Below are 20,866 nucleotides of genomic sequence, written 5' to 3' on the forward strand. Positions count from 1 at the left end.
CGGTCCTTGGGACTCTAAGGGGTGCACGTTTTGGTTATTAGCCTAACCTGACACAACTGATTCAAATAATGAAAGCTTGCCGATTAGTTGATTTATAGGAATCAGCTGTGTAGTGTTAGGTGAAAAAATAAAACGTGTTCCCCTTGGGGTCTCCAGGACTGAGTTTGGGAAACCCTGATGTAGAAACTGCTGATTCAAACTTTAAGGCGGGGATCATCAACTAGATTGAGATGCGGGGCAATTTCTTCTTGAGTGGATGGTCAGGGGGCGGAGCATACTTACAAAACATGTGCATATTGCAAATTGACTACAAGTAGCCCAAACAGATATAGTGTTTGATTAAAACATCATCATTTCAAACCTTGCTTACGTTTGTATATGATCACACATATATCTCTCTATTATACGTGGGAATACTTTGGGACATATTTTCAAAACGTTAATTATTTGGAGTTGATTTGCTAGTGTTTTTACAGTCCTTTATGTCCAGCAATAAAAAATATATAATCGTTTTTTTTCTCAGAGAACTTGGGGGGCCAAATAAAATCACCAGCGGGCCAAATTCAGACCACGGGCCGCTAGTTGTGGTACCCTGCTTTAAGGATTCAAATATATATACTCCCATACAATCCATACATCAGGACAAAAAATCTGCACTATTCCTGCCTGTAAGCCATGGCAAGGTAGAGCTACATAGAGCTCATGGTTTCCTCCCTCTCATCAATAGTGTCACACAGTGAGCCTATATAATGGCCATATGATTGCCATTTCTCCTCCCCTGCCGAGCCCAAAGCGAGGTCACTCATCACTGGCTGTGTGAACTGGGCTGAGCTGCACAGCAGTGGAGCTGCTCGCTCGACGAGGATGAATAACTCTCCACTCTCTAACTCCCTCTCTTCTCATAGCAGAATACTAGACTATACACCCATCATAATAGGGCTGAATTATCCCTGCCAACACTCTGTCCTAACCGATGTATGTCTAATCACTCCCATTGTAAAAAACACAATGCTTTGACTTTCATAGCCTGTAGCCGTTTAACAGCAGTTTATGAGCAGTTTACAACATTCTATTACTATTTATTATGTTATTATGTCTATACTGTAGGTGATAATGAACTAATTCCTATAGTAGAAAACTTCAAACTTGGCACCATGTCTTCAGACCTATGTTGTTGTCATTGGTTACTAATCCCCCCCCCTGTCAACCCTCTAGGAGAACATAGAGCTTCCATTAGATGACATGGAACCTAACACGTCTCTGTCTGTAGCTGCAGTAGACCAAGCGTCGAGTCAAGCACTGGTAAGGACACTCCTTTAATACCCATATTCACACGAGTTTGCCTGGTTACAGAGTTTATGGCCATGGCAGCATCACGCTGTACAGCAGTACTCCGTCTCTCCACCTTTCTGTGCGATTTCTCTTTAGTAATGGCACATTCCAGAGCATCATTATCTAAACTCCCTTCTGAAGCTCTTGCCACTTTGTTCTGTAGTCCTGACACCCTGCCTCTCTCACTGCCCACACCGTTTTTACCGTGCACTGTTACGCACATATAATTACATTCATGAGTCCTTTGTGACTCACAAATGAGTCAGTTGTATGCATTTTTGCAGATTTTAGAATTTTCGGTTAATTGTAAACGTTTTCATTGTGCATAATATACGAATGCTTCTGTAGAGGAATCAACAGGGAGGGTTGAAGGAAAAGGCAGACATTTCATCCAGTAAACAAAGACTAGAAAACCCACTCAGCTGGAAGAAAAAAAATCTGTGTTTTGCTTCTCCTCCTGTGTGTGTGCCATGGAAACAAAAATGACAAGGTGTTGAGAGTGTCATGGTCGGCGGTGTAATAAGTTGGTTTGAGTGCTCTGCCTTTTAAGGGGTCCTGGCCCTGCTGGAGCTGTCATCAAAAGCACTGAACCAGGCTATAGCAGATGGCTGCAGAAGGCCAAAGCCTTTGAAGGCTGACAAAAACAAAAGAATGGGACAGCACAGCCCACGCTCTTAGAGATCACTCTCTGTTGATGTCGAGACACTAGGATGAAAGCTGACAGTTGGATTTACACTGACACTTCAAATGTGGTCCCCTGACATAAAAAACTCAGTGCCCATGGGTTCACTGGGGTCTGTTTGCTTGCCATGAAGGCTTTTAGCGAGGCCCAGGAACAGGTTTTACTGTGTACTTGTGTGTCTAACAGAGAGCCTTTATATGGCTTTGCTGAGCTTTTTCTAGGTCTAAAAGGCCATTGCACTCAACACTACTACAGTAGTTATCATTCTCTATTGATAATAACAATGTGCTAACACTGATAAAAAGCATTTTCTTCAGATTCTACCAGTAGGTGTGTATACACTGTTTATTCTTTAATTCAGAAAGAGCAATTTGCAGACAAAAAGGGGTTAGAGTTCAATTATACCAAAAAGCTCAATTGCGGCCAGCATTCTTGTGGTAATTTCTGAAGTGGCCTGTTTAGAGCAGGCTTCCTGAACGCTCCAGTGCTCTCTGAGCTATTACTCTGATATTAGGCCTAATGAGAGTCATGGCTAATGGCCTGTCCCTCTCTGCCATCTGGACCTTAAAAAAACCCTGACTGCAATTGCTTGATGAAAAAAAAAGATTGTATTTTTTTGTGGTTGTTATTTATTAAAAAGCATGAATCTGAAAGCAGTGTTTCACTGTGTTGTCAGCGGGGTATTTTGGTGCTAAATATGATCAGCTGACTCCTTTACACTATTTTGTGTCAGTGTTTGTTGTGGAAATAGTCAGGAGAGTTGGGAGGTGCTGTGGTATTCCAGGTGAAAGCCTTACAACAAATGTTGATGAAATTTCCTCAGGCTCCCGGAATGATTCCACAAAGTAGATGGTTAGATGATCAGAGCTGGCTTCGCTTCAGGCCTTGGAGTTTGAGTAGGAGTGGGCTGGCTGAGTGTGTTTTCTAAAGTGAGTCAGTATGTATGTGTAGGCTGAAAAGCAAACTGATGCCCAGTTAGTCTGTTTGTGTGTATTTTGGTGAGACTGTTGATTCTACAACCATCCGAAGGACTGAAAATGTGTCAGAGTACAGTAGATGTTATCTATTCAGTGAGGTGAGGGGTTGGAAGCGAGTCTGACCTGTGTGTGTGCCAGGTGCGGACGCTGAGGACTGATGAGGCGCGGGGCCTGTTGTGGCTGATGGAGGAGGAGGCTCTGCAGCCTGGGGGTTCTGAGGACACTCTACTGGGACGTCTCTTCAGCTACTACGGCCCTGCCGAGGGCGAGAGCAAAGGTACAGAGACACACACGCCTCACAAAAAAAATCCATCACTATTGTTATACTTCAAATATTATTTATTTTTACTGAATATTTATTTTTATTAAAATAGACACTAACCTACACTTATCACACCTACTATGCCTACCAATCTCGTTTTATATTATCCAATCTTATCTTAATACTACTTCTCCAAAATAAATCAATAGTAATTCAACAGAGGGGCAAAGATTCACAGGAAGCCCATCTCTGCAGCCAACTCTAGCACCCCTGGAATGGCTTCCAGTTTCTTTCTTCATCAGAAAATAGCAACTTGTTGCCTGAGGTCACACGCCGATCATAGAACTCCCTCCTCACTTTTCTGTAAAACTCAACCTTGCACCTCACCGCCATGTGCTTGTGGAACAGCCTGTGTTTCTCCTGTTCAGGTGCTGGTTGTGGAAGCGGAAGCTGGTTATGTTTAGGAACTGGGACTTCCAGTAGCACTCACAATGCCAGATATCTGAGAAATTCACTCATAAAACCAGTTCTATATGTACCTAAGTGCATTCTAAACATACACTGAACAAAAATGTAAACGCAGCATGTAAAGTGTTAGTCCCATGTTTCATGAGCTGAAATAAAAGATCCCAGAAATGTTCCATATTCACAAAAAGCTTATTTCTCTAAATTTGTTTGCACAAATTTGTTTACATCCCTGTTAGTGAGCATTTCTCCTTCGCCAAGATAATCCATCCACCTGATAGGTGTGGCATATCATGGAGCTGATTAAACAGCATGATCATTACACAGGTGCATCTTGTGCTGGGGACAATAAAAGGCCACTCTAAAATGTGCAGTTTTGTCACACAACACAATGCCACAGATCTCAAGTTTTGAGGGACCGTGCAATTGGCATGCTGACTGCAGGAATGTCCACCAGAGCTGTTGCCAGATAATTAAATGTTAATTTCTCTACCATAAGCCGCCTCCAACGTCGTTTTAGAGAATTTGGCAGTACGTTAAACTGGCCTCACAATCGCAGACCACGTGTAACCCCGCCAGCCCAGGATCTCCACATCCGGCTTCTTCACCTGCAGGATCGTCTGAGACCAGCCACCTGGCCAGCTGATGAAATTCTGAGTATTTCTGTCTGTATTAAAGCCATTTTGTGTCAAAAAACTCATTTTGGTTGGATGGGCCTGGCTCCCCAGTGGGTGGGCCTATGTCCTCCCAGGCCCACCCATGGCTGCGCCCCTGCTTAGTCGTATGAAATCCATAGATTAGAGCCTAATTTATTAATTTCAATTGACTGATTTCCTTATATGAACTGTAACTCAGTAAAATTGTTGCATGTTGTTTTTTTTTGTTCAGTATAGAATGTCGATAATACACAAAAATAAGCAATTAACCAAATACTGATAAGAAAAACAATTTGATAGGAAGATATCGATGCTCCTGTGCCATCCATGGTTAAATTGCTGGGTGTAGAAGCTCATTTTGTAAAATGATATGCCATTTAGCAAATGCTTTTATCCAAAGCGACATACATCATGCGTGCGTACATTTTATGTATGGCTGGTCCCGGAAATGGAACCCACTACCCTGGCATTACAAGTGTCATGCTCTACCGAGTTAACAATTGAAAATCTTGGATAGCAGAAACAAGGCGCACGTCTAGTTTTGAGGTTGTTGGATTTTCCAAATCAGCATTAGTGCCTATCAACCAACCGTTCGAACGTTCTTAATTCTTCAAACATTTTGATATCATCATTTTCAAATGTAATTGCATTCTAATGAATAGAATCACCATGGCAAAGCAGTAAAATGGGTTTCAAATCAACGCTGTCACTCTTATCGACCAGACATTCTACATTCAAACATTCTACCAACTTTCCTTTGGATGATTTTTATGATTCAGAATTGTCATGACAATGCAAAGGAGTGAATGGATGTGCATCATCGGGTAAAGTCAGTTTTACATTGAACCCACTAATACACTACCCTGGTCCCAGATCAGTTTGTGCTTTTGCCTACTGCGTCGTGATTGTCAAGCCAAACAATTGCATGGCAATTCCATAAGGAGTTGGGAAGAGAGCATAAACAGACTGGCAGTCAGGCTACCAATACAGTGGCAGAGTTGACAGATTACTTTAACAGAACTAATCACCCAGATATGTTGTGGTATGCAATGTGCCACTCTGTTTTACAGTGAAGAATAATAGAAACAGTGGGGGAAAAACTATAGCAGCAAACAGTATTTATGTTCAAAGAATTCTCTGTTTTCTAAACTACCATATTCTAAAATAATTTTACTGCAAAAACAACAAAAATACAGGTTTATAGAAAGTATATTGTCTGCTCAAAGGTGACAATGATTTGTTGTTTTTCTTCTTTTTCACATTATGTTCATTACCACACATACTGTAGACATCCATACACGTAAACATTGGCATACATAATTGTTATCAACTCCTCTCTACTGGTCAGGTCACACCTTGCTGTTGAAGAGTGAGAGACTACATCACTTCCTGCTGGGCCACAGCCATGGTACAGACTGGGTGGAGTATGACACCCGTGGTTGGCTGAGCCATGCTAAACAGAATCCTGTCTCGACCAATGCAGCGAGTCTCCTGCAGGACTCCCAAAAGTAACACCCGTCCCACATAATGTTTTAGCTTGATTGGCAACACTTGCAACAAACATTTCTGACCGTGTCGGATTTGTCTCTCTCCTCTCTAGGAAGAACATCAGTGGTCTGTTTATGAGTCGAGGGGGTGGGGCCACCATCCTGTCAGGCTCCATTGCTGGCCTTGAGGGCGTTTCCCAGCTGACCTTGCGGCGTGCCACCAGCATGAGGAAGACCTTCACCACCGGGGTGGCAGCTGTCAAGAAGAAGTCCTTCTGCATCCAGATCAAACTACAAGTGGTGAGAGGCTAGGGGCCATCTGCAGGGGCCAGGTCTGGTCGAGGGACTGTGAGAGGGAGAGAGATCTAGAGGGCCCAAAATAACTTATTATATTTCCACTTCTGTTCATGTTTCATTATGTGTATATCCACGTTGTTGGGCCACAAGACCCTCATTTAAATCCTATACACGAGCTGATTCAGTAAATGGAGTCTTTTAATCAGCATTGCCTAATGTATGCCCTCCCTCTGAGAGAGGTGTTCACACAGCGTTTGGGGCGGTAGGTAGCCTAGCGGTTAATAACGTTGGGCCAGTAACCTAAAGGTTGCTGGTTCGAATCCCCAAGGCGACTAGGTGAAACATCTGCCTATGTACCCTTGAGTAAGTCACTTAGTCCTAATTGCTCCTGTAAGTCACTCTAGATAAGAGCGTCTGCTAAATGTATAATCTTTCTTCCTATGTTTTTGCTGTGTTATAACAGCTTTAAAGGGTAGGAGCTAGAAGCCATCCCAGTGCAGGGTCTAGGCATTAGATTTCCTGGTCCAGAGTACATTTCTTAACTACACCATTTATTTCAACTGGTATTTCAAAGCTGATTATTTTATGAGATTGCTTAATGTATGAAATGTGTGAGAGCCACTGTGTGGTGCCTTTGCATACGATTAACGACGTTTGATCTGTGATTAAATTGGGCTACTCTCTCAGTGCACGGTGAGGCCTTGCCCTATCCTCTAGCCCTCTATCACTGTTATCATTTGAGTCCCAGTTAACCCTTCTCTCCTTCAGGACGCTCTGCTGGACACGGTAAGGAGGTCCAGGGTTCACTTTGTCCACTGCTTGCTGCCCAATGCTGATGCCCTGCGGGCGGGCAGAGGGGAATTGGAGTCCCAGGGGGAAAGTGGAGACTCTGGCCTGATGCAGCTGGATGTGGCCCTGCTCCGGTCCCAGCTCCGCGGCTCCAAGCTGCTGGACGCCCTCAGAATCTACAGACAAGGTGAGAAGGCTGACAGAACTAGAGGCTGTGGTTGTTAGATGAAGGTCCTGAAGGGTCTGACCTGCCTAGACTGGAGTCTGGTTTCCTTCACAAACAAACCAAACGACCAACACTGCTCTACTGTATGTCACGTAGACTATGTGGTTAGAATAAATAGTTGTGTAAAACATTGTAGCTCCATAACCTTGCCCCCATGTCGTTGTCTTTACAGGATACCCTGATCACATGGTCTTCTCAGAATTCCGCCGCCGCTTCGATGTGCTGGCACCACACCTGACCAAGAAACTTGGCCGCAACTACATAGTGAAGGATGAGAAGAGGGTCAGTCTATTTTTCTTTGTGTGTGTGTGTGGAGCATAGATGAGGTCTGTAGTGTTACATTAATAAACTGAAGAGGCCATCTCCTTCCTGGCTGTCAGTAGCCCACTGACAGAGGAATAAACCTCTGTTAATCAGAGCCATTGTGATGACCTAATCAACATAGCAGAAGCAGAGACAGAAACGAAAGGCCTTCTAATTGCACTGGGGTTTAGGGCTAAACGTATCAACTTTGTGAAATATATTGTCTACCCTGGAGGCTGTCTGCCTGGTGGTTTTACCCTAATGATTTTCTTAGGATAGGAACTCTCCACTGCAATGGTTTATGTGCGATGTAAATGGTGAGAGGGCCTAAAAGTATTTTAGTGTGACCCAACCTGTGAAGGGAGGATTGCTAATGAGGGTTCCACTCTGAGGTTAACTATCAATGAGGGTCAATTGTGTATTGGTCCCCTGAAAGAGGAGCCAGGCTGAAGTGAAATGGTGGGGAAAAGAACACAAAAGCTACTCTTTACAGAAGAGTGTGAGAGACTGAGCGAAGGTGGTACAGAGAGAGAAAAGCAGTTTTCCCCTGCGTCAGTGTCTCGTAGCGGGGTTTCTGTGGAAACGTCGTCAGACAAAAGGCCTTCAGTGCTCGGTGCTGCAGCTCCTCTCACAGTGTAATCTAGATGGGGCCTTTCAGGCTGGAGGCTCAAGTGGACCTGTCCACACCACCCAGGGAAAGGGACGGCAGAGAGACACACAGAGACAGACCGTAACACAGAGAGGGAGAGCTGCAGGCGGTGCCCCTCTGCAGAGGCTGTATGTGTTCAAGGCTGCTATGGGGCCGAGACCACCACGGGGCCAGGAGGAACAAGCTTGGAGAAGGTGGATTCTGGAGGACGAGCTGTCTGGTCAGTTTTTGCCTCTCTCCCTGCACATGCTCTGTGTCCTTGAGAATAGGAGAGGAGAGGGTGGGGATCGGGCCGGATGTGTGAGGTAGAATGTGAAAGGACTACAGATCAGGGTTCTGTCAATCTGTCTGATTAGAGGAGTGGTTGATGGGATGCTGGGATTGTGTCAGTTGGCAGCTCGACGGGACTGCTGTAGAGGGATAATCCGGGGGTAGAGGGGCAGGGAATGATCTGTGTGTCTGTGTGTGTTTCCAGGCGGTAGAGGAGCTGCTGGAGTCCCTGGACCTGGAGAAGAGCAGCTATCACATGGGACTGAGTAGGGTGAGTACCACTACTACCACAACATTAAAACACTTCACGCTTTGATTTAGTCACTGGTTAAACTACCTCTGTTCATATTATATTGAGTGAAAAGGGGTTATAGAAACTCAGAAAACAGATTCTGTCCCATGCATACAGTAGGTTTCTTCAACTTGTAGCTAAAGATTCCTCCTTCCACGTGTTTTTCCTTGAGGAATCCCAGTAACAATTCTAAGGAGAGAGAACGTTTTCATAATGTTCCCCGTAATTTCCCCCTAATGTTTGGGGGTCTAGTTTTCTGTTAGTTAGGGGAACATTCTATCTTTGTTAGCAAAAATATTCTGAGAACCTTTTTAGCATGTGTTTGTATTAGGAGAACATTCCCTTAATGTCAAACAGAACTTATCTAACTAAGAACACGGTTACAATGTTAATGTTTTAGATGTGTTTTATTGAACATGGCAAGAACATTCATGTCCAGTTTTCTGAGGGTTATGAGAATATTCCATCAACGTTCTACCAAACATACACTGAACATGGTTGCCATGTTCTTAGAAAAATGTGTTTTTATTACACATTACACCTTGTAACTGTTGCCAAGCCCATCAAGGCCCTGATTGGTGAACCACTGATCCATTCACAGCTCTTTTTTTGTCTGTTGGCAAGGTTAGGGATACACACACAGTGCTTTCAACGTACGTATTTGACACCACATAAATTATTACATTGTGCATGTTCATTTATACAGTAATTATTATGTCCTCACCTGGGATTTGAACTCACAACCTTATGGTTCACAACATTCATATATTTCTGCTACGTCACCATGTCTGTGTACATTATCAGTTATTTTTGTACTATTCCAGGGGTGAAAGCAAGCTGGAATGGTCCGGTATGAACTACTGGTAAAATAACTAGTGGTGGTACGCCGTACCGGTAAAACATGAGCCTATCACAATAATGAAAACAGATTCCATGAAAACTGTATGCGATCACAGTATTTATCATTACCTCATGTCAGTCGCATGAACAATTTGGGAATATTCTTGAAAACTTGTGGAATACGCTCAAAATGCGGTGTGTTTCAACGATAACACATTTTTGCCAAGGCGAAGATAAGTGGCCGAGACCAAGACGCACATGGACAGCAGTGTATGCATCAATTGGAGTTACAAGACTTGTGTAGGAGGCTTAATGAATGACATTCACTGAATATCATTAATTTAGAAGTGATGCCAGAATTATTTTAGTCCAGTAGCCTAATAGTTGAAATATAAGTCTGGACACTGACTATAGGCCTCACATTGAGACTATTACAATATTAACTTCATCAGAATTAAGTGTCCCTGGCCTACGTGCAATTTCTTTCAGCAGCATAAAAGCTGACAGTATTTTATTTTCAACCACATAAAATATACGTCCAAGACTAACTAAAATATCAGAAACATGCGGGATTGTTTTCACAGTTTTTAATTTCCTTAAAACCGGTCAAAATTATGTCATTTGGAATTATCCCTGGTTTCTTAACGTCCTCGCTCCGTGACAGAAGCAGAAATTAAAGAGAACTTTACCGATGTCAACTAGATTGTTGATGATACATTGATCATTCTATCGATTTATGACATTCTGGTGAGCAGGGCTTTATTTAATATTCTAGACGAGCATCAAGTAATGACAGAAGAGAAGCTGCATGTATCTAATTATAGACAAGTTGACTAACAAATAGCCTATCAAATGTCGGAAATTCTAAGCAGAAAAATATATTTTAATGAGGCTTAAAACATGTATTTTTTCCGCACCTCCTGTCATTATGCCATCCATGAGTAACGTGCGCAGGTAGCCTACATTAAGTAATAGTTTGACAATCAGTTAACATCATGACTAGTATGCACTTATCTATTTGATCATATACTGTAATTACATACAGTATCCATATGAATTTAATAGGATCTCTATGGACCTAACAGTAAAGATGTCTTTTCACTTAAAATGTATTCGCCTCCCTTTGTAATGTGTCATAAACACTAGTCATGATGTTAACTGATTGTCAAACTATTACTTGATGTAGGCTACCTGCGCATGTTACTCATGGATGGCATAATTTTATTTAACCTTTATTTAACTAGGCAAGTCAGTTAAGAACAAATTCTTATTTACAATGACGGCCAAACCCGGACGACGCTGGGCCAATTAGGCGCCTCCCTATGGGACTCCCATTCACGGCCGAATGTGATGCAGCCTGTAATGACAGGAGGTGCGGAATAAATAAATGTTCTTGCAACGTTCCCATAAAAACATGTTTAGAATATTAATATGTTTTGTTCTGAGAACATAGCAACCATGTTCTGTGTTTGTTTGGTGGAACGTTGATGGAATATTCTCCTAACCCTCGGAAACCCTCCGAAAACTGGACACAGGAATGTTCTTGTAACATTCTCATGAAACGTGTCTAGAATATTAATATCTTATGTTCTGAGAACATGGCAACCATGTTCTGTGTATGTTTGGTAGGAGGTTTATGGAATATTTTCCTAACTCTCAGAAAACTGGACACAGGAATGTTCTTGTAACATGCTCATGAAACGTGTCTAGAACGTTATCTTAAGTTCTGGGTAAGTTCTATTTGACATTAAGGGAATGGTCGTTTGGAAACATTCCTATGAAAACGTTATTTAATGACCTAATGAGACTTTAAAGTTGTAGGATTGTTTGTTGTTAGCTGGGATGTGTTTGTGACCCTGCATGAACTGTCTTGACAAGTGTTGCCTTCCCTGGAAGTCTCTTGGCTGGGGAGGATGGGTCTGAGAGGCATGCCTGCCTTCCAGCCTCACCGTGAGACGCACAATCATGTCTCCTTTGTATTCATGTCGGTATAGAGTAATTTCTGGCAGGTGATGGTCTTCGATGTTGTCTTTCGCCCTGGCACTTGTAGACTAATCACAGTAAACACTGCTTGGCACACTTCTGTTTAATCCCATCAGCTGAGAAGTGGCCCATAGCCAACAAGAAAGTATTGTAATTAAAAATGGTAATTTCTTGGGAGACAGCTGTTGTTGCCTTCGGGGTTTGGAGATTGAAATGGCCTTTGGAGTAGATTAGCACCAAGATGGTGGTTCACAAAGCATTCCAACGGTGTCCTAGCAACAGCAGTGGCCTCAGCAGAATGCCAATTAACAGCAGCACCAAATCTTCTCATGACACTGGGTCCACCACACAACTCTCACTGTGGTAAACACTGCCACAACAGGAAGTCACGTCTCATGTCCACTTTGATTTACCCATTCTGATCATAATATGACGCCGACACCCAGAGATCTCCTAACTTGTGGTTTTCTGATGTAGATTTACATTATGGACAAAATGCATATGACAAACATGACTTTACTGTTTTATTTTGAAGCCAAATTCATGACATTCTCCCTCTAACATTGCAGTACAGTGTGTTTTCTGAACCCCTCTTCGTATTGGTAATACAGTATATCCTGCTTAAATGTGTGTCTGTTCCATCTACTGGTTCTTTCATGTATGCCAGGGAGGTTTGATCTTTTATTAAGCACTGGAGCCTGTCAAATCTCCCATCACCATCCATACTTTGCCTTTAAGCTGACTGACTGCCACCAGTCTTCACACTGTGCCTGACCCTGGCCTGATGATGTCTCTCAGAGTGTATGTGAATGATAGGAGATTGTCATGTGACGGCACTTCTGCTGGCCCTTTAACTCTGTTTCATCTTTGACCCAGCCAATATGGACACAATGCTGACACTCTCTGGCAGAGATAACGGGCGCGTTCAAGCGGATCACTTTTGTCAAGTCGGTGACCGTCGTTTTTCACCGCCTTTCAAAGTCTGTTGCATTATGGGGAAGAATGACTGAAACAGGAGCTTTTGCGTGATTCATGTATACGATGGAGTGATACAAATGAATGTGATATTTGAGGCTCTCTCACTGATTGATTGTACAATGTAGCCTACACGCATATGATGTCAGTTTGTGAGTGTGTGGTATGGGAGTTGGAGACATGTACATTTTAACATTATAAATAAATTCTTTCATAAACAACTTTAGTTTCCGACTTTCTGCTGTCATAAATATACCTCCCCAACTTCCCTCCTCGACTTTCATCTACAGTCGGTTGCTTTCCCCTTACCACTCAAACATGCTCAAATACTTTATACCCAGTCTTCTTGGATTAAAGGGCTGTTGTCTTTAGACTACAGTGGATGGATCTACTGCTTTCTTGTTAATGTAATTTATTTGTGTAATTGGTGCTAAAAAGGCATACTTTCTTGAAGTCAATTTCAAGTCAATTTTTATTTAAATCAGCTTCAGACTTGAACAAACCTGACTATATCTATTTTGTTTGATGAACTAAAAGGTGTGTACTTTCCTCCCCAGTTGTTCTTCAGAGCGGGGACCTTGGCTAAACTGGAGGAGCAGAGGGATGAGCAGACCAGACACAACATCACCCTGTTCCAAGCAGCCTGCAGTGGGTACCTGGCCAGACAGGCCTTCAAGAAGAGGAAGGTAGGCATGACTCCACCACGGCTTCACGTCATCCAGATAGCTGTCAGAGAAGAAAGGCAAGATTTAAAGATAGAAGCAGGGAAGGAGACACAGATGTACTGTGTATGTCAAGGCTATGACTGTGACTGTCCAATATGATCAGAATCTGTTTTATAGTTTGAAATCCAGGATTTATTTTCCATGATTTACATTGATAGTTTTTTTGTAGAGAACAGTTCAGTCTTCCTACTGTATATTCCCCCTGTTCCTGAAGTCTTTTTGTAGACTACGGCAAGCTCTACAGTAAACTCTACAGAACAATATTTTACTATTGATTTAGAGACAGAGAATAAAACTTAGAGAGATGTGGTTGCCTAGGAGTCTGGAGTGAAGGAGCCTGTTCCAGGTCCCATTTTAAAGGTTGTTTGCTTCGCCATAGGACTACAGCTAGCTCTGCTGTAAATCTCAAACTAATGACAACAGGACCTAGTAAATCTATTGGCCTAACCCCACCCCATCCCACCTGAATTCACTGATTCACTGTCACTATCTGCACCAGGGACAGGGGGGTGGCATGTCCCCCTTAATCACACTCTTATTGATCAGCTCGTTTTAAAAGCAGCCCTATTATACGTGCCAGCATCTCCTTCTCCTCAGTTCTATCTCTCCATTAATCTCTCTCCACATGATATGGGGCCATCTCTGGCGCTGATAGCATTTTTGCAGTTGATGTATGGAATCCAGCACTCCTCTCCTTCACTGTGTGATTATGCTCTGAGTGAGCAGGCTGCCTTCATCTGGCCTGGCTAGAACTGAGTTCACTGGCTGGTTCACCACCACCCACAGGACATCACTACACTCACTGGCTGGTACACAACACCCACAGGACATCATTACACTCACTGGCTGGTACAGCACCACCCACAGGACATCACTACACTCACTGGCTGGTACAGCACCACCCACAGGACATCACTACACTCACTGGCTGGTACAGCACCACCCACAGGACATCACTACACTCACTGGCTGGTACAGCACCACCCACAGGACATCACTACACTCACTGGCTGGTACAGCACCACCCACAGGACATCACTACACTCACTGGCTGGTACAGCACCACCCACAGGACATCACTACACTCACTGGCTGGTACAGCACCACCCACAGGACATCACTACACTCACTGGCTGGTACAGCACCACCCACAGGACATCACTACACTCACTGGCTGGAACTTTCCTTCACCTCCACACACGCTCTACACTACCTCCATTTCAGCCATGTCTTTGTACTCTCTTTGTTTCCAGGAAGCATCCATGTGGCTTTAAGCTTTCTGAGAAACGGACATACGTTGCAGTATCTTCCCAAGGTGGCCTATGGGAATCGTTTTTTACCTAGTTGAGCAAAAAGCTGAAGTTTTTAGCCTTTAGACATTTTTGTTATCTCTGCTTCTATTAAAGATTTGTGCTTCTCTTTTTGCCCTCATGACAAAATAAGCAGCTTTTGAGTAATGGGCATGTGGTGGAAATAGGAACCCGGGAAAGGCCAAGGTTTTCTCTTATTAAGTTCAAAGGCCATCGTTCAGAGACTCAGGGTGAGGAGCGCTTTATAATCCACTGGAAAGGGCAGGAAATCACCACTGAGGAACTGTATGAAGACTGTACCATTACTAAATCCATTATTCGGGTCGCCTATTTTTTTCTGAATGCTTTCTCTTCTGTTTCTTCCCGTACGTTTATCTTTAATAGAAAGATAAGATTCAATTGATTTTTTTATCGTAAAATCTTTGCCTCTGAACTGAAGTTCAGGTTTTTGTGAGGTAAGATGTAGTACTCAATTATGGGTGACGGCTAAGGTTCTGTGGTTTTTATCTGGTTAGCAGTGGTTGTTTCATATCAGTGTATGGAAACGGTTGTTTCTGTTCCAGTAGAAAAATAGAAGTCTATGTCTGTTTGTGTATTTCTTGGTTTGGTGGTTCATTGTTCGCTGGAAATAATATCAGGTTTTTGACTTGATTTAACATTATATGAACTTTTTAGATAATGTGTTTGTCTGTAATTTCATATAAAGTCATAAACATATGAAGTCATGACTTGATGACTATGATGTTACAGACAAACACATTATCTAAAAAGTTATATAATGTTCAATCAGGTCAAGAACCGGATATTATTTCCAGCGAACAATGAACCACCAAACCAAGAATTACTCAAATAACTCTTTAGTCTTCTATTTTTCTACTGGAACAGAAATAACCGTTTCCATACACTGATATGAAACAACCACTGCTAACCAGATAAAAGTCACAGAACCTTAGCTGCCCTAGATTGACTATAAAACAATGAGTTTTTCATTGCAAACCTCTTGAGTTTGTCTGGTTTAGTCAGTATAATAATGATGATAGACCAGGCCATGTGCGTTTCTCTGTCTGCCCTGAAAATATATAACATTTCACAGATATATGCAGTAGGTAAAAAAGTAGTTATTCCAAATGCACCAGCCCAAGAAATAGAAAAGTGTAATTGGAGGAATGCGGTGAAGTGGTATATTACTGTGCGAATCGAGTTCCCTCCTCCCTCTTTCCTCCCGCCCTCTCTAGGAGGAAGATTAACGGAGTGTGTCTCTATCCAGAAGCCTGTCTTATAATAATGATTGTATAATGAAACCCACTAGGGCTCTCACTCGGTCTTCCCCGTTCATGAAATTTGATTAGGCTTCCATAATGTCACTGTATGATGTATCCGTTCTCAACAGATGTGCCGTGGTTAGATGGAAATACACTCTGAGAGTGTTAGGAATGTGTTCTATGGCAGCGGCAAACATACTAAAAGCCCATGGTGCTTGATAAGCGGCTGGCTGTGTCATAGAATGTCCTGTAACTTTTGATTGATTCATCATGGTTTCCAGAGCTTTTTGAAGTCATCCCAGCATGACTTAATCAGGAATATATATCTCCCTTTCGAGAAGAAACAATTTCCCTTTTGAAAGTGTGCCTGTGTCTCTCTCTCTCTCGTACAGTAGTGGAGGGAGGGTATATGGAAGACAGGATGTTTTCTTTTGAAACACAGCCCAGTGTTCCGCTGTTTTGTTTTCTTTCCTCATGTATACCTCTGGGAGCCAGGGGGAATTGAACAGAGCAGCCGATGGGCTTCCTAATTAAGCGCTTGTTTTAAGTCAGGGAGTGCGGTGCTGAGTGGAAGCAGGTGGTGTGGGCGGGTGCTTCTGCTGCACCGTCAAGTAGAGCTCAGTCTTCACAAACACAGCGCACGCACACACACATGCATGCAGACCACACACACATTCACGCACAGGTAGGAGAGAGACACACCGAACCAAAGCTATTACCCAGGCACTGACATCCACTCCTACCTAGCCCTATACTCTTACAAAAAAGGGTTCCAAAAAGGTTCTTCGGGGGTCCCCTAGATAACACCGTTTTTTCTAAGAGTGTAGATGATTATGTCAGAATCTTGGCCCACGATTCACATCCTCTCCACAGACTGACATACAGTAGACAGACAGACACCCTCTCAATATAAATAGCCCTTTGTTTATATATCTTCTGTTTGCCTCATTCATTAAGGTCTAAACATCACAAATGAGTCCTGTTGAATATGTCTGTCTGAGATTTGCTGAATGTAGCACTGTGTTACGGCTTTCATGGCGTAACAAATCCTAATTGGCCATAGAAGCTGACTTCGGGGCGGAATCTACTTGACGCTGGGAATATTGTGTTGTCTAATTGGGTTTTGCCATAATCTGCCGCCACTACAGATGCTCATGCACAAGCTGCATGGAAATCGTGTAACACTTGGAATCGGCTTCCAAGATGTATTGATGTTTGATATAATTCATCAAAAGAGCTTCCAGCCTTGGAAAATAGTCTGCAGCAACCCTCCAGAGAAGGCTGACTGATGAGGCCTGGCTGGTTAGTCGATGCTGCAACACATGATTATTGGATGTGTACATGTCCAGCCATCCTGTACGTCAATAAAATGGAGACTAGGGCTAGGGTTTCTCAAGATCAAAAATGGCACGTTATTCAATAGTAAAGAGTAAATCACAGTGAAGTTTAGGCTGATAATACTAATCTGATGAGATATTCATTCTCTGCAGTTAGTGCGTTGAGTGGCTCTCTACTCTATTTCTGTAGTAGAGCTCTGCTGCACTGTACCTCCTCTGCACTGTACTCCACTATGCTTCCACTCTCTCCTCTGCATTCACACTCTCTCAGCCCCATACAGGACAGTCCACTACCGTCCCACCCACTCTCTTTCTCTGTGGGCTGTGTTTCTCTCTCTGTGTGCTGAGCAGACCCACGACCTGGCCATCCGCTGCATCCAGAAGAACATCAAGAAGAACAAGGGAGTGAAGGGCTGGCCCTGGTGGAAGCTGTTCACCACCGTACGGCCGCTCATCGAGGTGCAGCTCACAGAGGAACAGATTCGAGGAAAAGATGTGAGTATCTCTGTCTCTCTTTCTGACTGTAATGGCCTGTTTAGCCATCCAACCTCACCCACTGCAAATCTGCTCCACATGACTAAAGTAAGGGTTTGCATACTTGGAAATGTGTGATTGCACACCCACGACCATGAGTCAAGTCTCCGGAGTTGCTATATGATGTCAGGTGGGAGTGGTGAATATCTCCATAGTGTTGCACAGGATTCCAATATGGCTACCTCTGCTGTAGCTATTTTCTACTGTCTCTTTCCCGTTCTTATATTTGTCCTTGTACTGTATGTTCTCTTCCAGGAGGAGATCCAGCATCTGAAGGGCAAGCTGGAGAAGACTGAGAAAGAGAGAAACGAAGTGAGATTGAACAGTGATCGACTGGAGAGCAGGGTGAGTCTCCTGGGGCCTTTCTTCTATGCACTGCATTCTGGGAGACAGCGTTTGCTGCAGGAGTAGTATAAAGTAACTCAGTCATACTGTCTTCATTCACCAGAAGCTGTGTCAGGTTATCAACTCAAACAGTCCACCTTTGTTCAATGTTTGACTCCGTCTGTGATAAGAAAAGTAGGCTGAGGATATGACTCTCGGGCTTCATAGGTAGCCTTTTGATGGTGTGTTTGTAGTGCACTGTGACCGAAGATAGGCCAGGCCATGGGGCATACACATTAAATACTGTGTGTGTGTTCCTCCAGATCACAGAGTTGTCAGCGGAGCTTGCGGATGAGAGGAACACTGGAGAGTCGGCCTCCCAGCTGCTGGAGACAGAGACGTCTGAGAGACTGAGACTGGAGAAAGACATGAAGGACCTACAGGTACAGACAGACTCACTCACTCTCGAGTGTCTGTACTTACACTACTGTTGTGCGCCTAAGTAATAGGACAGGGAAGATGGAGCACGAACGTAACATTTAGTAGGGGGAATATTCAATTTTCTGTCTACCTCTGTCTACCTCAGGCTAAGTTTGACTTGATGAAGAAGCAGATGGAGTGTATGGAGATGGAGGTGATGGAGGCTCGTCTCATCAGAATGGCAGAGATCAACGGGGACATGGACGACGATGATGATGCAGGTGAGTTCTTCTGCTGCCTAAAGTCTCTTATCCACACAAACCCACTGAATGCCTGGTGACTATACTGTTGTCATTATGGCTGAGTGAAGGAAAGGCATTAAACATATTATAAATATTTAAAAAACAAATGAAATTGTATTTGTCACGTGCCGAATACAACGGGTGTAGACTTTAAAACCTCTACAGGATTGGTGGAGCTAACGTAGGCTAATGTGTTTAGCATAAGGTTGTAAGTAACAAGAACATTTCCCAAGACATAGGCATATCTGATATTGGCAGAAAACTTACATTCTTGTTAATCTAACTGCACTGTCCAATTTACAGTAGCTATTACAGTGAAATAATACCATGTTATTGTTTGAGGAGAGGGCACAGTTATGAACTTGAAAAGGTATTAATAAACCAAGTAGGCACATTTCGGCAGTCTTGATTCAAATTTTTTAACAGAAATGCAATGGTTAATTTGATCAGTCTAAAACTTTGCACATACACTGCTGCCATCCAGTGGCCAAAATCTAAATTGCCTGGGTTGGAATAATACATTATGGCCTTTCTCTTGCATTTCAAAGATGATGGTCCAAAAAATACAGTGTTTTTTTTCTTTGTGCTATCTTTTACCAGATCTAATGTGTTATATTATCCTACATTAATTTCACATTTCCACAAACGTCAAAGTGTTTCTTTTCAAAAGGTATCAAGAATATGCATATGCTTCAGGTCTTGAGCTACAGGCAGTCAGATTTGGGTATGTCATTTTAGGTGAAAATTGGAAAAAAGGGGTCTTGATACTCATGAAATGCTTGCCTAACATGAGGAATAAAATACACGAGAATGGAGCTACTGTATATACAGGGAATACTAGTACCAGATCAATGTGCAGTGGTATGAGGTACTTAAGGTAGATATGTACACGAAGGCAGGGTAAAGTGACTAGGCATCAGAATAGATAATAATAAGAGGTGTAACCATTTAATTAACTATTTAGCAGTCTTATGGCTTGGGGGTAGAAGCTGTCTCAGAGCATGTTGGTCTTAGAGCTGATGCTCCGATACCGTTAGCCGGACGATAACAGAGTAAACTCTGACATCGCCTGATATAGAGGTCCTGGATGGCAGGGAGTTCGGCCCCAGTGATGTACTGGGCTGTCTGCACCACCCTTCATAGCACTTTGCGGTCGAGGGCAGTGCATTATCATACCAAGCGATGATGCAGCCAGCCAAGATCCTCTCGATGGTGCAGCTGTAGAACTTTTTGAGGACCCATGCCAAATCCTTTCAGCCTCCTCCTGAGGGGGAAGAGGCGATGCCTTGCCCTCTTCACGACTGTGTGGGTGTGTGTGGACCATGTTACGTCCTTAGTGACGTGGACGCCAAAGAACTTGAAGCTCTCAACCCGCTCCATAGCACTGTCTACTGGTATAAGACTACTGGTATAAGAGGATACTCACAAATTACATTGGAAAGAGTGGGTTGTAAGTTGTATCATGATCACCTTTGTTTTTCAGAGGCCAACAGACACAGTTTAGAAAGGGGCCAATGGTATGTAAAGCTGCAATATGTAACTTTTTGGGCGACCCGACCAAATTCACTAGAAATGCGCGTTATAGATCTATCATTCTCATTGAAAGCAAGCCTAAGAAGCGGTAGATATGTTCTATGTGCACTATTTCTATGCTTTTCCTTAAGTTTCGTACAATATTTGTGGTTATGGAAACTATATTTCACAGTGGTTTAGATGGTACAATGAATCTCTACACTATACTTGTTTTGTCAAATAAACTGAAATTAGGCGAACTATTAGAATTTTTGCAACCTGGGGCGATTTCTGCATAGAGTATTGTGTGACTCATCCTTAGTACAATATTTGAGACTCCATACAGTAGGAAATTGGGTCAAAAGTTGCATTATAATATTACTGGACCATGAATTTACCTATCTTCTGTGGAATTAAGATGCCCATTGTCAGGCCTTAGCCCTCTCTCTCCTCTGATCTTCTGCATTGAGGGAGGTGTCATGCTGTGGGTGTATTGTCCTTGAGTCTCTCTGTGCCAGTGAGTCAAGGAGCTCGAATACCCGGCCACCATAAAGCTAGAGTGGGGAGGTTTCAGATAAATTAGAAAATAATCTTGTGGATCAGAGCCGGTGGCCCTTGGAAGCTGTCATTATACTATATATATGCAAATGTCTGT

General features: G+C 43.0%; 1 protein-coding gene across 5 annotated transcripts in view; it reads left to right on the forward strand.

The window, feature by feature from the left end:
• LOC129868649 (unconventional myosin-XVIIIa-like) overlaps positions 1–20,866 on the forward strand; it is a 111,734-nt gene that overhangs the window by 59,708 nt on the left and 31,160 nt on the right. For all 5 annotated transcript variants that reach the window (XM_055942813.1, XM_055942814.1, XM_055942815.1 and 2 more), the window contains 12 exons: positions 1,216–1,302; positions 3,130–3,268; positions 5,723–5,882; positions 5,975–6,161; positions 6,927–7,134; positions 7,346–7,455; positions 8,601–8,666; positions 13,043–13,171; positions 17,471–17,614; positions 17,909–17,998; positions 18,301–18,420; positions 18,564–18,678. In XM_055942813.1, coding sequence (XP_055798788.1) covers positions 1,216–1,302; positions 3,130–3,268; positions 5,723–5,882; positions 5,975–6,161; positions 6,927–7,134; positions 7,346–7,455; positions 8,601–8,666; positions 13,043–13,171; positions 17,471–17,614; positions 17,909–17,998; positions 18,301–18,420; positions 18,564–18,678 — 1,555 coding nt within the window. The remainder of the gene's footprint in view (positions 1–1,215; positions 1,303–3,129; positions 3,269–5,722; positions 5,883–5,974; positions 6,162–6,926; positions 7,135–7,345; positions 7,456–8,600; positions 8,667–13,042; positions 13,172–17,470; positions 17,615–17,908; positions 17,999–18,300; positions 18,421–18,563; positions 18,679–20,866) is intronic.

Source organism: Salvelinus fontinalis, chromosome 13 (genome assembly GCF_029448725.1).
Source record: "Salvelinus fontinalis isolate EN_2023a chromosome 13, ASM2944872v1, whole genome shotgun sequence".
Lineage (NCBI taxonomy): Eukaryota > Metazoa > Chordata > Actinopteri > Salmoniformes > Salmonidae > Salvelinus > Salvelinus fontinalis.